The 16,433-nt window shown below is 37.8% G+C and overlaps 1 protein-coding gene and 1 long non-coding RNA gene across 2 annotated transcripts; one reads left to right on the top strand and one right to left on the bottom strand.

Annotated features, from left to right (window-relative positions):
• Nucleotides 1-231: 231 nt before the first annotated feature.
• On the bottom strand, nt 232-4,418 carry LOC144988624 (uncharacterized). The gene is made up of 3 exons (XR_013652564.1): nt 4,168-4,418; nt 3,663-4,093; nt 232-1,612 (listed from the first exon to the last, which is right to left on the bottom strand). It is a non-coding gene; the product is annotated as an uncharacterized LOC144988624 (long non-coding RNA).
• A 3,617-nt stretch (nt 4,419-8,035) lies between these two features.
• LOC100049225 (endothelin receptor type B) lies at nt 8,036-12,159 on the top strand. Its single transcript, XM_004081947.5, has 8 exons — nt 8,036-8,158; nt 8,319-8,791; nt 8,914-9,026; nt 9,370-9,574; nt 9,852-9,992; nt 10,084-10,217; nt 10,292-10,400; nt 11,067-12,159. Exons 2-8 carry the CDS (start codon nt 8,375-8,377, stop codon nt 11,229-11,231), a joined length of 1,284 nt encoding a protein of 427 aa, XP_004081995.1. The 5' UTR covers nt 8,036-8,158; nt 8,319-8,374; the 3' UTR covers nt 11,232-12,159.
• The last annotated feature ends 4,274 nt before the right edge of the window (nt 12,160-16,433 follow it).

Here is a 16,433-nt window from a genome sequence, read left to right as displayed (position 1 = left end):
TTGATGGTGCCAAATGCCTCTTCGGAGCCGCAGGTTGCAGACCACTGTTCTAAAGTAAACTTAATACTTTCCAGGTAATCTATAAAACATGTTTTTACTGTGGAAGGAGGAACTCATATGTGCACAGTGAAAACCAAGCATGTGTGGGTATACTTCATTTTCACACTATATAAACCAAGCCTGGGTTTTAACAACAGCAATTAATTGCTACAAAAACAGACCATGAACTGATTAATTTTGCTCATGTTTCCCATTTTATTTAATTAACCCTTCCTCAAAAAGTTGCTTAAGTGGTTTGGAACAAACAAGCAACTGCCTGGTAGTCAATTGTTACTCATTACTATAGTAAAGAAGACATTGTGTTTAGAGAACATGATAATGTAAAGGCAATTAAAGACATGACGTTGGGCGATAATAATTTATAAAACTTGACTTAAGAAACATCCTGGGATATAAATGTATTCAATAATAACAACTTTTTTGTTGTTGTTTTTTGACCCCTTTTTAGATGATGAAAATGTAGCTCTGTGTCAACATTTTTACCAAACACAGAGTACATGTCAAACTAAAACTGAGTAGTTTAAAATATAAATGCTCCTTCTGAAGCAAGCAGACTGTGACTGAGCCTTGGCTCAAATCTGCAACCTGCTCATTGCAAATGCAGTACAATGCTCACTGTTCCACAGCCTGGATGATGGATTTAACCGTCTAACAATGAAACAACAACAACAACAACAACAAACAGTAGCAGTGTGTGTTCACTGCATGAGGTAAAAGGTCTGATTTACTCCTGAGGAAATTCTTTGAAAACTAGACACCAAGAACCTAACATAGATCCATAAGATATTGTATTTCTCTGTGTTATTACTCTGTTTTCACACATTTGCATCAATATTGTTGAGAATTATTTACCTGGTGAAGTTTTTTAATTTGTACCAAGCTTTCTCTATTTGGTTAAGAGTCAAAAATCAATTAGGAAGAGATTAAATCTTTACTCCTCAACACCCATTTAATGGATAAATTAGTCTGATATTTATCAGTAAATATCTCAAACATTTACCACTTAACAAGAATCAAATCTTTTACTTCAGAAATATGCAGTTTATTTTTTATTAAAACATTACTGGTGGTCTGGTTTCTCTTTTGTTTACTTTGTCACTAGTTTCCCTAACGAAAAAAAATAAGGAATTGACCAATGACTAAGTACTAACAAGTAATTTCTGATTGATTTAATTTTACATTGAAATTTCCTTGTACAAAATCACAAAAACATTAAAGAACAAATTGTTTTTGAATATCCGGTAGACGTTTTGTGAAGACAAACATCTCTGCTTTAGTTCTGCTTGTCTTGTTTGTTTTATTTTTTTATTTTTTTATGTTTTTGTGGATATATTTTATTTTAGTTTTGTAACATTAAGGCTCAGTGAGAGCTGGTTTAGCTCGTGCTGGTTTGCGGCGCCTTCCAGCCGTCAAATCCAGGCTGCTCCCTGTTCCTTTCTCTGCTTCTGTGCCGGTCCCAAGCCTGGTTGCTTTGAGAGGGTTGCATCAGGGAAGGGCATCCAGCATGAAACATTGCCAAGTTTACCATGCAACTCGTTCGCTGTGGCAACCCCTGATGGGAAAAGCCAAAAGAGAAACAACAACAACATTAAGGCTCAGTAATTATGCCTTATCTTTTTAAAAATATTTTACACGCTTTCCTTCATATTGCCCACAGGCGCCTGTGTTCAGGTTCTACCACTGACTATGAGAGAACCGGACCGATTGACTTTGATGTCACCCATAGGAAATGTCTTGCTTCCGATTCCCATGAAATTAAATCATTTCAGTCACCATTTTTTCGCAATACCGCTGTCGACATGTTGGAACCAGACGTCCTCAATAAGCCGTAATTGATAGATAGATAGCTTTATTTGTTCTGCCACAGGTAGAATGAATTTAAAAGCGCTTTGTGGTCAGTGCAGCTCTCATACCTTGATAACAACCCAAGGTAAGAAAAAAAAAGGTCAAAGTCAGTCGTAGTCTACGTTTCTATGGCAACCACTCTCTCCAATCAGGAATAGGCATGTAGAAGACCTCATGCCTTCCACTGAAAGCCGGATTAGAAGAGTTTGTCAATGAAATGCTTTGCACGCTCGAGGTGAGACCACCTACTTATATTGAGGCATCTGATTGGACAGTTTATAACTTGAAAAACTGGCACTACAGCACACATATCTTGAAAAATAAATGGATTACCAAAAACATCTTGAAAAAAGGTAGCAGAGCAAGAATGGTTATTCTGACAAATATAATGACTAAGTAATAGTTGATTATCTCCCAATAGAACTCTAAGGGATTTCAGCTTTTGAGACTTTCAATTTGGAGTGCAAGGGGGAACGATTACTCCAGTTCTCTTATACAGTCAATAGGTTCTTCTCAAACCTCATGCCTGAAAACATGTGTACATTAATAAAAAAACAATACCTAAAAATCCTTTTATTTCCAGCATGATTTTTTTTTTGACACGTCTTCCTGTGGATTGACAGTTACTGGGCTTATATTCCTCTTTTCTACCTCAATTCTACTTCTTCGCTAAGCTACCGGTAGTTGATAATGCCAAAATAATTTCCCAATAATAAAAAACACATTCATTATGGATCATTTCTTAATTCAATTTTTACAATATAGTATTGTCTTCAACCACTTTTATTTTGAAAAGTCTTTAATGCTGGGGGAAAAGTCCTTGTCCTGCAAGATTATTTAAAAAAAAAAAAGCAAGCACTTTGTTCTGAGGGTAGTGTTATAGCTGTTTTCCCAGTAGAATACATTTGTTTATTGAGGATTATTAATCATGTGCAAAGCTTTCATCAAAGAGAATCGATTCAGTCTGTAGGGACAAAACGGATACATAACATTACCTGTTTCATTTGCAAATCAGGTCACTTTTCTCATCTTTTTAAAGCATTTTAATTTGATGAAAGACATTTTTTTTGTTTTTTTCATGGCCTATATTTCTAGTAAATCTGTCTCATTCTCATTCACTCAGACTCATTCTTCTGATTGGCTCCTTTTACCTTTTAGCCTCAAATTTTGACAGATAACTAAACACTGAGTGTGACACATGGGTAAATTCATAACAAAAGCACAAACCTAATTATGCTTCACCGTTTGACTTGTTTTGTGTAAACATGCCAGTGCTTTGTTTGATATCTGATGATCAAGTGGCTAACCTCCGAACTCCTCCGACAGCTTTATTTAATCTCGGCAGGAAATGAAAGGGGAAGATGTACGTTTATTCAAACCGTCTTAGTAAGTGGCATGAATGGTAGCATGCTTATTAGTTTTTGCTGCTTCGACTTGACAAGGCTCAAGGTTGCATTCAAGGTTTTCGCGCAGTCTTATCTTTTCCTGCTTTTCCCTGGAGTTAAACATGAAGCAGCTTACCTTAAATCAGTCGAGACAGTTATATATTTTTGTAAAAGAAAAACCAAAAAAAAAAACGTGAAATTGTGGAAGACAACCTCCCATTCAGGCTTTAGTTCCTTTTGTGGTTATTAATACATAAAAAGTGAAGCAACTTTATTGCAAGCAATATAGTACAATGAATGCCATTATAAGGCTTTATATCTAACTGCTCAGTGGAGAAGATGCAAGGCGAATAAAAAGAGGACATAACCCACCTCTCTTTTGTCTCTTTGTTAGCGGCTTTTCTCCCATCAGTCTTGATGAAGGTTCACATCAATCTTTCAATCACCCTCATTCTTTCTCGTCTTTTCCCTTTTTCAGGATAAGCTCTCATTTGCCTGCCGTCCTCTCAACAGAGGAGCCAAATAAAAGAAAATCAGATGTAAAAATTTCTTTTCACTTTCACCGCTCCTCAGCTTTGAACCTTTTCTTCAACCACAAATAGGGGTGATTCTGTTCTCCTGTAAAGGTTATCCAAGCAGTCATTATTTCTAATGACCTGCTGATCAGTAAAACAAACTGCTCTCACCCTCTCGGAGTGGATCGAATTTTCCAGTAGGTCACTGTGCATGAAGGGCTGACAGAGCTGCTGGCAGTAGCCACAGTGAGAAAGATGAACATTCTTTGTAGATTCATCCTCTGCTACCTGCAGCAAAAAAAAAACAGATTCACAATCACCTCTCCACCTCTGATATTACAGCCTCTACTTGCAGTTATTACCATGGGAAAATGAAAAAAAGGCCATAGCTGTCTTTTTTCAGACCCTGGACTCAGTCGACACCACCTCAGTATTAGGAGATGGTTTTGGCACTGGTCTGTATCCTGGGAGACGAGGTGAACCCAGATCCTGTGACAGCTCTTCATTTTTCTGCCAAAATAAAACAACATCAAACGTGTTTTATGGAAATAAATGTACATATCATTCATGTGTATGTATCTATATTTAAACCTGAACGTTCTACCCATAAAAATTACCTCCTCGTGGAAACACTCGAGCATTAATATTGCGGTCAAACCAAAGCCCACTTCAAACCAACAACCTAATTCTGCATCTGTATTATGCTTTTGTTTGCAGATTGCTACCTTGGTATTTTCAAATATGATTTTTCCTGTGATTCATCACTATGCAAGCTTATTTAAAACAAAAGAGTGTGTCCCAAGTGGGTAAAAATGCAAAATAAGAGAATACAAAAGACTTCATGAAGTATGCAAAGTGAATAAATAAAAACACTAAAGGAGGTGCTAATTTTAACCCTTGTGCTATCCTAGGCACTTTAACATTGGGAGTGGGGTCATCTAGACCCCACAAGACAGTGCGTTGAACCTTTTTTTCTTTAATGATTTGTGATCTTCACTAGTGTCCATGGATTACATGAAATCCTCTTCACCTTTATTCACCTTTGTCATGGTAGGGAGAACAAGTCAATGTAAGGATTGGGTCATTTGGACCCCATAGGATAGCACAGGGGTTAATAAACAAAACAATAGACAAAAGAGGTTACAAGATAAATTTTGTATAGTTTCATCACGTTGAACAAGTTGATCTTTACCAACCTAAGATTCTCAGTTTTGACTAAACTGACCGTCTACTTGCACTACACGCACACTGGGCATGTGTCGAGAGTGTTCAAGAACGCACCGGACACGCTGAATGAAAAATGCTAAATGAACAGGCTTTTAGCATATGGTGTTCACACAGGACTGTTGATACTAACTCAATTGGAAGAGGCTTGGTGCAAAATGTTGAAGCAGTGCAAACCTTATAAATCTTGCTCCAGGCTTTTTCTTTCACAGCTCTATTCCGATGTATGCAAGACGTGGTGACATGTAGTTATGACCAGGCACAAACTGCAATTATTTTTCCTCCATGATTACTTTCAAACGGCTGGCATTTCCGTGAATTAAATGGGACAGCATTCATACTAAATCTGAGTCCCCGAGTGCTCAAAGTTCAAACGGATTAACTTCCATTGCGCTTTAATTGGTTGTGCATTTTGTCTTGAAGTGATTTGGATGCTTAAAAAACTTCACCTTCTCATGTAAAAAGTTTGGTTAGGTTTCATTCTACACTCAAAATACAACCTAATCACCAACTCCTAACAGCCATGGGATGTCATATTTATCATTTCTCACCTCTGATTAGGAACTAAAACAATGAAAAGCCCACTCTATGTTTGACTTCCTGATGGTAACATTTGCAATAATTTGTGAAAATAATATCTTTATTGGAGCCTTCCACTGAACCATGCAGAAGGAGGTTCAGAGCAAATTTTCTGGTTTGCTAGCAGCAGACTAGCAAGCAAGTTAACAAACACGTCAAAAGGAATTGTAGAACACCCACTAAAGCAGAAACCTAAAGCAACCTGTCAAAACAAGACAGACTTGGGAACGGAACAAGGAATACCGAAGAGTATACAACGCATGTGTGGAATGCAGGTGAAGGGCTATCAGATCAACAGGAATGAGGCTGTTTAAATGTAACAGGAAGGAAGGGAAGCTACAAAAACAGAAACTGAAACACTACAAATAATCAAAACCATATGGAGGAGGTTGTCATTCTACTATCTTAGCATCTACCAAGGTCAAAGAAGGGTATTTCCATATCATATTTAAGGATTTATTGTTTTATAACTTTTCAAAATAAATTCCAAAATTTAATCTCTGTATTATGGAGCCCCTAAAGGGACAATGAAGAAAAAAAAGAATAAATACAAATAAAAACTAACTGGTAAGCACCCGTTACTAACAAGTGTGCATCTGTTAGTAATGGGTCCTCACCTGTTAGTAACGGGTGCACACCACTTAGTAACGGGTGCACACAAAATACCAGTTATTATCTGGACATTTATGATCATTTGCGCACAGAGACATTTACCCAAGTTACCTGGAAATGGCATTATGTGAGCTAATTGAGTTCTACTTTGGTTTTGGACTAGTCTACAAGGAGATTGCAGCTTTGCTTGCTCACCTTCACAGTTATATCATCTCTGAACGTCATCTTAAACGAGTTGTAAAGTCATGTGGTTTGTTTCGACGCAGGAGTTAAGATCAGGTTTTCCCTTTTATTCAGGAAGAATGAAGATCATTCAGTAAGCTCCATTAATATTGGTGGATGCATGCAAAGTGCGTTCAGAATGGGCTGCACATAAGGAAAGAACATGTCCGTCTCATTCTACGAGAACTTGACCCACAGGGTGTTGAACTCTGAAGAGCCAGACGTCTGCATCGCCACAGTTACTTTGCAAAGCGTCCAAATTTTATTTGGCATTTGGATTCTTACAACAAACTGAAGCAATTTAGTGTTTCTGTTAAGTTGTTTTTTTTCTTTTTTTACTTCAATTGTTTTGTTCGTTTTTCTTCAATGGCCCTTTAGGGGCTCCTTAACAATGCCAATTGTTAGCAGATAAAAATGTTCACAGTCACATTGTGCTGGTGTTCTGCTTTTACAAAAAAAACTGACAACATTTCACATTACACCTTATCTATCAGGGGGAGTCATTCCAAATTTTCCAATCATGACTTTTTTTCCTATTTATGCAGATATTCTACATGAATATCTGTTTATGGCAAACAGTTATGGTAGCTTTAGCAACACACATCTAGTGGCAATGGCAACGTTTATTTTCAGTTTGCAGTATGAAAAGCTTTTGCAACACTTCGGTGCCAAATAAGGATTTTTTTAACTCAGATGTTGGCAAAAAGTAAAGATGCAAAGAAGAAAACCAACAACTAAAAATTTCTGTAGATTTTTAGACAGATTTTGTAAACTACAGTTCCTTTCAGATTCTTTCAAGGTTCCTATAGGATCTTTTTTTTTATTTCCTTGAATTAATTCCAATCAAATGTTGCATTCACGCTGAATACTGTACAGAAAGTCTTGCTGTGAGCATTTCTCATATTCATTTTCAACTCACTTTTGTCTGTTCTTTGAGAGGAATGCAGGAGCAAACTTCCTCAAGGTCATCTGTCACCAGAGAAGCACAGATGTGAGGAGATGTGGAGTATTTATTGGGTGCACTTTTAACAATGGGATCTCTTCTAGTTGTAACATGTCCCAATGCTCCTCCAGGCTCTTCAGGCTGTCAAAACACTGTCAAGGGGAGAAGTCACCTTCTTAGGACTCTGGGGGGAAGCAGAGGCGCCGTATTCCAGGTAGGATGTGGTGAGACTCATGTTTTTAAAAGGTGGTATGTCAAATTAGGCAAAAAAAAAGGAAAAGTCACCTAACACTGAGCCCTTTCCTGTCATATTTGTTATACTTCACGTGCAGTTTCTTGGCAGTATAGTGGAGAGGATTTTTCTGGCATGCTTAAAATTAGTTATGGCTTCATACGGTGGTGAATCTTTTGTTGGTAAATGTACAAAGAAAGAGATTTAATTACATACATATATTTTGTGCAACAACATTGTTTTTCTGACACGATGATGGAAAAAAGGAGCATATAACCGAAGCTCATAAAATGATCTCACTATGAGATAACAGACGACTGCATGCTTTCATTTCAGGTGAGGCATCTGGAAAAGTAATTACAGTCACCACTGACAGATCGATGAGTAACAATACCTCGGTCTATAAAACCCCGATTTCCTATCGCTAAATTCAAACATTTACAGCAGGCGCACCAACAAAGACTGTTTTTTTGTGGTTAACAAACAGGCTTTTTCTTAGGTTTTGCAGAGACGCGTTCACAGTGTTTATGCACATCTGAAGGTAAGCTGGAATGATTCTCTGCGTCTCTCTGTATCTCTGTGTTTTGTCGATTTCTTCTTGCCTTTTGAATAGAAAATGAAATTTATTTTTCTCATCAGCTCCATACTTTGACGTGACTCAAAAGGCTAACATATTTTTTTTTTCACCTTCCATTTCTTAGTTCTGATTTGGAAAAAAATAAAAACACTTCAGCGCCTTTTGTGAAAATCATTAATAATGTGGACCTGGACGTTCATTCTGTGTTTTGGAAATATTCTCATCGGATTACAGGCAAGTGATCAGAATTCAGGATGGCTCCCTCTAATTGAGCGCTCTGAAACAGCCTCCCCTAGTCTTTTAATGCCAAATAAACAGAGCTCCAACAGCTCGTTTCATCCACCAGAAAAAAATGGGGGAAAAACACCCCAACATCCCATGTGCTCCCAGCCAGCTCGGATCAGAGACACCTTCAAATACATCAACCTACTGGCCTCTCTGCTTGTATTTGTTGTCGGGATTGTGGGGAATTCTGCCTTACTTAAAGTCATATATGTAAATAAAAACATGAGAAGTGGACCAAACATCATCATTGCAAGTCTCGCTTTGGGGGATTTGATCCACATTGTGATAGACATTCCAATCAACTCATACAGGGTGAGTTTCTCTGACATATGCAGAAATACCACAACAATACCCTTCATATCTGGCTTTTGTTTTTTGAATGCAGTAGTTTTCTGTTTTTTTTCCTTTTAAGAGAATCCTTTCTTTTGTTGCAGCTCATGGCAGAAGATTGGCCCTTTGGTTTAGTTCTATGCAAACTTGTCCCCTTCATCCAGAAAACTTCTGTTGGGATTACCGTATTGAGTTTATGTGCTTTGAGCGTTGACAGGTGAGGAGATAGGCTGAACTATTCTATGCCATCAAAGAGGAGTGTTTTGTTGCTACTGTCTGTGTTTCATCAAAGAGACACATTGGTTTAGCATTAGTCCTTGAATTGCATTTCAATTGAAAAGAAAGAAAGAAAGAAAAAAAGAAAGAAAGAAAGAAAGAAAGAAAGAAAGAAAGAAAGAAAGAAAGAAAGAAAGAAAGAAAGAAAGAAAGAAAGAAAGAAAGAAAGAAAGAAAGAAAGAAAGAAAGAAAGAAAGAAAGAAAGAAAGAAAAAAACAATTAAATTGCTCCATTGTTACAAACAAAGATCTCCAAGCCATAACATTTTCTGACTGATTTTGAAGATACCGAGCTGTGATATCCTGGCATCAAATCAAAGGCATCTGGGTTCCTGTGTGGACAGCAATTGAAATAACCCTGATATGGGTTATTTCAATCCTGCTGGCTGTTCCTGAAGCTGTCGGCTTTGATATGATAACGATGGACTACAAAGAGAAGCATCTGAGAATATGTCTTCTTCACCCCATGCAAACCAGCCAGTTCATGCAGGTAATGAAAAGCCGTGTGCACCTAGAGCACAACAGTATGAAATAAACAGATTGAGAGTTATTTCTGAAAGGGAATTAAATTCGTGATGACTGATTTTATTTTTTTGTACTAATTTAAGCAGAAGCCAGAAGTCAAAAGCCATGTTTATCGATGCCCTTGTTAGGCTAGATATGTATGTGTCAAATACTGCTAGATGGATTTGGTAGCATAGCAACCAGTGAACTTCATACCACCCGCAGCATTGACAAACTATTTAACACTTTCTTTTCTAACTTAGATGTATAAAGCAGGGAAAGACTGGTGGCTCTTTGGCTTCTACTTCTGCATGCCACTGGCCTGGACTGCAGTTTTCTACACGCTTATGACCCAGAAAATGCTAAGAAAAACAGAAAACACTTTGAGCGATCACATCAAGCAGGTTAGAAATGACTCTTTTTATTTTTGAACCACAATTTGCCCTTTTTTCCAACAAATAGGATTTTAACACCCTCTTTTTTGTTGTTTCAAAGAGGTGGGAAGTTGCAAAAACTGTCTTCTGCTTGGTGTTGGTGTTTGCACTCTGCTGGCTGCCTCTATATCTCAGCAGAATCTTGAAATTAACCATGTATGATGAGAAAGACCCTGATAGGTGCCGTTTACTGAGGTGAGCATCTATTTTTATTTTTACATCCCTTGAACTTTGACTTATTTTACAACAATTAATATGCTCTTTTTCAGCATTTTTCTTGTTCTGGACTATTTTGGCATAAACATGGCATCGCTGAACTCATGCATCAACCCAATTGCGCTGTACATAGTCAGCAAAAGATTCAAGACATGTTTCAAGGTAAAAGGTCTTTCTGATCTCACCTTAAAAGGAGAGAAAGGCTGAAACATTTTGAAAACAGTGCAGTCCACATTGGATGAGCTGGTGTGTGTGTGTGTGTGTGTGTGTGTGTGTGTGTGTGTGTGTGTGTGTGTGTGTGTCATCAAGCACATAATGGAGTCATGTCTGTGAAAGCTGCTGCCCAACAGCACAGAGTGCACCTGAGGGTGTAATAAGTGAAAATGGTCTGGAAAAACATAATCAGAAACAGACACTTGGTAGTCGACCAAAGAGTGAATCAGAGTGACGTGTTCTGTGCAAAAAGGAAAACATAGCTGCGGGGCAATTTTTAAAGTAAGAAATGTAAAAACGTTTATTGCATTACAAGCTCAGAGGAACATATTAAAACAACTGTTTTATTTTGACAAAACGTCAGGGCCACAGGACACGTAGAAAATTATTTAGCATGCTTGTTCTATTTGGTTTATATGACCTCAATTATATCAATGAAAAGAATCTATCAGATACACAAAAGAGCCATATCTTCCCAACCCCCCCCCCCAGTATCCCCTCTGAATCGCTCTGTGGATCTTCGCTGAATGAAATACAACACAAATAACATTTTCTCCCTGTGAAGTTGAGGAATATGTCTTGCTCTCTAGTCATTTTTGTTGTGTGCTCCTTCAGGCGTGTATGTGCAGTTGGCGTCTGCCTTTTCAAGCTGATACCCACGACGAGGCGCAGGCTGTTTTGAAGTCCAGAATGCAGGATCAAGGCTCAGAGCAGAGCTGCAACATCAAAGCTGGCGGAGAGACTTCCACACCCCTACCTGTTAACAATTTACCTTGTTAACAAAACTCACACGCATTTGTAAATTTGTGCTTTTGTCAATATAACTATATTAAATGGACAGTTAAAAAAAAAATGCCAGAAAATCTCTGGTTGCTCAGCAACCAGTCCCAATAACACAATATTACCTTTGAATAACAACGGAGCGCTTTTTTATGTAATGATGCCGTCAGTTAAACAGCTGTTTTGGCGAGAGCAACCTCCAATCAGACTGTTTAGACCATTGTTAGCTCCTGGGCGCATGACTCCCTTCCAACAATTACATCAGATCTCACCTGGTACCTTTGCTCTATCATGCATCACAGTTCTTAAATCACTGTTTTCGACACTGTGCTGTATATCCTGTCAAGTCTGAAGACCTGCATATAATTTCACTGCTGGGCTGTAGTACAACGTTATGCCATAGGATATCATGCAAATGCAAATTCAAAAGGACTCTCTCGGAAGAGGAATTATTAGCACTTATATTATTTTTGTTTCAGTTCCATGCATGCCCTGGATGTGGCATTTTTCAAGTTTATAGTCGTTCTTTCCCTGAAAAACATATCAAATTGATGCCACAAGTAAATCCTGTCCTCAACACTGAATGAACTGATTGATGGTGGCCTATTTTTAATGCATTGTTAAATGTGTAATGCATGGAGACACTTTATAAAAGACCTGAGAGTGGGAAAGAAGGGAAACGAAGATGACAGAATGAGGTCAGGAGGAGAGAGGCACGGGGGGTGTTGGGGTGGAGGGGATGCTGGTGGCACCTGATAGGTCTTCCCGTCACAGGACAAGGCAAGCACAAATGAAGCACAGTCCTCCCAGCTAATGCTGTATCAGCCTGAAAAACTGTCTGGCTGCTTGTGTGGCGGAACGCCTATTAAAAGTTTATCTTGTCTGAGTGAAGTTAAGTTGTTTGTTGGAACAAAGTTGTTGAAATAAAAGAGTGACTTTTTGTAAGATGTGTGGGATGCTCCTTCATAGTAAATAGGAACACGACTTGAAGGTGTTTTCTAAAAAACTAATAAAAGTTTCAACTTGAGTGTTTCAAACTGGCCAAATGAAAAAAACAATAAATACAAACAACATAAATATAAAATATAAGTGTCTTACAGAAAACACTACTTAATAGACTTTGTTAGTAACATTAAAGAGATTACGTTTTTCCTTTTTATATTTTATAGGCACGTTTTATTTGTGTGGCAAATTTCGTGTACAAAAACAGTTTAAAGAATTTACATAAAACATTAAGGGAAACATTCAAGATAAATATTACACAATTGATCATTAGAATAAAAAAAAGTTGACTTAATTAACTTAGTTAACTTAATTTTAAAGTACACTTAAAGTAACAGTCAGATGTAAACTTTGAAAAAAAAACTAATCAAATGCAGCACAGAACAGGTGGCTCTTTAACCTGGTGGTAAATAGACTGAGTGTTTCAGCTGATCTACGGCTTTTTGGAAGTCTGTTTCAGATCTGTGGAGCATGAAAGCTGAATGCAGCCTCTCCATGTTTGATTTTGACTCTGAGACCTGATCAAGATGACCGGAGATGACTGACTGGTCATACTGGGGCAGGAGGTCTATCATATATTTTGGTGCTAAAACAATTCAAAGCTTTATAAACCAGTAAGACAGGCAGCCAGTGTAAAGACCTTAGAACTGGACTGATGTTGTCTATTTTTGTAGGAGACCCAAGCAGCAGAGACCTAAATACGTTGCAGTTTCCTGTCCAGTAAAATCACTGTTACAGTAGTTATGTCAACTGAAGATGAATGCATGAACTTGTCATTCAAGGTCCTGTTTAGACATCAGATCTTTAATCCTTGAAATATTTTTAAAGATGATAAAAGGCTGATTTTGTGACTGCCTTAACCCTGAAGACCTCATGGGGTCATTTTGGCCTCCAATTTTCTAAAGTTTTTCTATTTTTTATTTTTTTTCTTGTTTTTACTTTAAAATATTTTTAGGTAGCTGTCAATTCTTGCTACCCAAAATGAACAAACAAAAGAAAAAAAAAAGGAAATTTCTTGGGTGTTCAAGGGTAAATGTGTTTATCAAAATCCAGGTCTGTATCCACACCCACATTTCTGGCCTGGTTGAGGTTTTTTCAATGAATAGATTAAAGCTCTGAAGCAACCCTTCAACCGTTTCTCTTTAGCCCAAGGACAGCTGACGTAGCCTAACTTGTTGCACATCCAGTCATTAATGTTGTAGAATTACATTGATGAAGGACAAACGCAAGAAACACTTATGAATTATATATTTCACGTAATCTCGTATCATTCTCATGTAAATTAGCATGTATCACGGCAGAACAAAATTTCATATGGAAAATGCGTAGATTGTACTTAGCCATAGTAAGACACGACACGGCCAACACTTAAAACTAGTGTAGATCAGGGGAATCCAACTGTTTAATAATAAAAAAAAAGCATTCCAATAGCCGGCTGACTTTAGTACTGATGCAATGTTATATCTGCTCGTGCTTTGAATGTCAAAACGTGTGACACAACCTTTATAACCTGGGTCAGTGGGATCTGCTAAATTATAGTGACCCCAAGACGGAGCTTTGGGGAACTCCATAATTTTGTTGTCTAAAATGGTAGGTTACCAATTGACACAAGATTAACAGATAGTAACATCAAAGTAAAACCATCATCTTTTAAAATAACTTTATCCTTAATGTTTAGCTTTTTAGTATACATCAATGAAAAGTTAGTTTTTATTCACGTCTGCAAACTGCAGATCTCAGAAGGAAAGTTGCTGTTGAATCAAGTGATTTCTAAAATTGCTCAATGAAAACTGTTTTTTTTTTCTTGCAACATTTTTTTTTTTATCATTGGATCAGTGTGTTCTGCAGTTTTCTTGAGCTATTTGTTGCAACATTTCGTTTAGTCTCTTTTAAAGACAAAGTGTCAGAAGTTCAAAAGCAGAATTTATTTAAAGAAATTGGACAGGATGGTTTTCGCCCATCCTGTTCAACCTTTGTGGTCAGTTAATTGTGCTTGAATGCTGCAGAGCTCTTCATCGATTAAAGAAAACATGTTCTTAAAAGTGTGTGTAGGTTTGGGTGCAGGCCTCCAGTCTTTTTTTTTTTCCTGAAAAGGTCCAAGTAGCTTATCTGTAATGATAGCAGCCCATTCCCATCCCTCTGCACGGTGCCCGACTCTAAATTGTGCCATTTGTCCATTAGTGATTCAGCACAGGTCGGTCCATCTGTTCCGTCGAGTCACTCTCATTACATCTGTCCGTAAAACCTTTGAAAAATCTGTCTGTCGGCTCCTCTTGGCAGAATCTGGCTGCTGTCGGTCATGCTTCTCTTTTTCCTTGTCTTTGAGCATTTGACACCTTGTACCATTTCTGGACGCTCCAAGCAGGTTGTAGTGATAGAAAATGCTGGTACTAAAGGACTTTGATTTTCTTTAAGCCCTTTTTTGGGTCAGACATTCCTCTTATTTCCAAGTTTTTTTTAATTTCAAGTATTTTCATTTCCTGTTAAGTATGGGAGCAATGAACTTCTCCACACATCTTGAATAGAATAGAATAGAATAGAACTTTATTGATCAAATAAAGGGGAAATTACCTTGTTACAATAGCTCCATTAAAAACAGCAAAGTATAGTCGTAGTAGTGAATTATTGAGTTCAAAGATGGAAAAAAAGACTGAAGAGTTCTTTTTGTTGTCCATAGGTAGTCATTCTTTCCTTTTATTAGACAAATGGAAGAATAAAGATGTGGTTTACCTTGACGTTGTGACTGAGTGCACTTAATACATGCAGCGCACATTCTGGTTTCAGGAGTTATTGAATCCACCATACCGCCTCTAAATGCCACCATGTTTTCAAGCTGCTCAGTAAAGATAAAATTGAAGCATCTTAATCAGCATGTGTTTATGCCTCAAGAGAACACAACAATCAACATTTGCTTTTTTTAGTTTTTTTGTGACCACACAGTGATATTTGCTGCTCAAACATTGAGGCACTTCTCTGTTCTGACATGAAAGGAACAGTGTGTCCAAGGCTTTGACCGTTGGAGGCATAGGTTTCATTTGCTCAGTTACGTCAAGGCCAATATATTGTAGGTTTGATCTAAAATATAGTCTATGCTCTTTTTTTCTATTATTTATTTTCTTAGAAAAACCATTTCAGCTTTAATTGCTTTCCCCATTTTTTGCACCTATCATATCTTAAACCAAGCTTTCTATTTTGGCATCTTTAGTGAAAATCGTATCACTAAGTCAGAGAATGACACCATGCTATCATGTCTGCTGCAGTGAGAGCTCACAACTGCAAAATGACACAATCGGTTATCCAGAGGAAGGTGATGTCAGTGTCAACATCGGCAAGGGAGCAGGAGTCTCAGACCCTCTTTAGTAATCTGTATGCACACAAGGCTCAATCCAGCTCCCCACGGTGCTGCCCATGCTCCCCAGACTGTGGATTTAATTAAGCAGTGTGAAATTAATTAATCAGTGGGGTGGCAGGTATAAAGACTTCTCACTGGAACTGCTCACACAACCAAAACAAGGCGTTTCATGTGCAACGACAGTTATTAATTTGCTGTATGTTTTATTTTAATGCTTCCATGATGAGGAACTGAACTTGTGTGAGGTTAAGAAGGTTGGAATGAAGGAAAAAAAAATCATGCAAATTAGCAAAATAACAGCCCTCCTCGAATCAAAGTATAAACCTGTGTTTGATCTGTTCAATCAATTAATTAAAAAAATTCATTCTGTATAATAATGCAGTGCAAATTAGATGGAAATGAGATAAAATATTCATTTAGTTATCTGGGGAATCACCCTACAGGGCTTTTTAGTCTTCAGTCTGGCTCAAAATGCTGGCCATATGGCAATTATGTACAGTGGTGTTGCAGGAGAATTGGTCTGATGCCTAGTGGCAGATAGGAGCCTGCCTGTGACAAACTGCTGCTAGGATCGGATGTGAGTTGAGGGAGATAATGAGGCTGTTGTAAGCCTTAAGTATAGAGCTTGCCCCCGGGGTGACATATCTAAGTGTGCAGGCTCCCTCATTGTTGCAGTTGAGGATTAAAAACACATTTGCTTTTAACTTCATAAACTTTGCCAGTTCTTTTTACAACTCCTAAAGACAACTTTGGCTTTTATGTGAAAAGCCTCTTGACATTGCTTTGAGGAGGAGCTGTTATTTTCTCACAGTCTGTATATGTGGAGCCCCGGTTTGATTCTGCTTTGA

The sequence above is a fragment of the Oryzias latipes genome, chromosome 21, assembly GCF_053564925.1.
Source record: "Oryzias latipes strain Hd-rR chromosome 21, Olatipes_Hd-rR_3.1".
Lineage (NCBI taxonomy): Eukaryota > Metazoa > Chordata > Actinopteri > Beloniformes > Adrianichthyidae > Oryzias > Oryzias latipes.
This window is presented reverse-complemented; position numbering and strand designations above follow the sequence as displayed.

Coding starts and splice junctions, on each gene's coding strand:
- LOC100049225 (XM_004081947.5), top strand. CDS start 8,375: ATGTGGACCTGGACGTTCATTCTGTGTTTTGGAAATATTCTCATCGGA. Junction 9,993..10,083: donor TGAGCGATCACATCAAGCAG/GTTAGAAATGAC, acceptor GTTGTTTCAAAG/AGGTGGGAAGTTGCAAAAAC. Junction 10,401..11,066: donor GATTCAAGACATGTTTCAAG/GTAAAAGGTCTT, acceptor GTGCTCCTTCAG/GCGTGTATGTGCAGTTGGCG.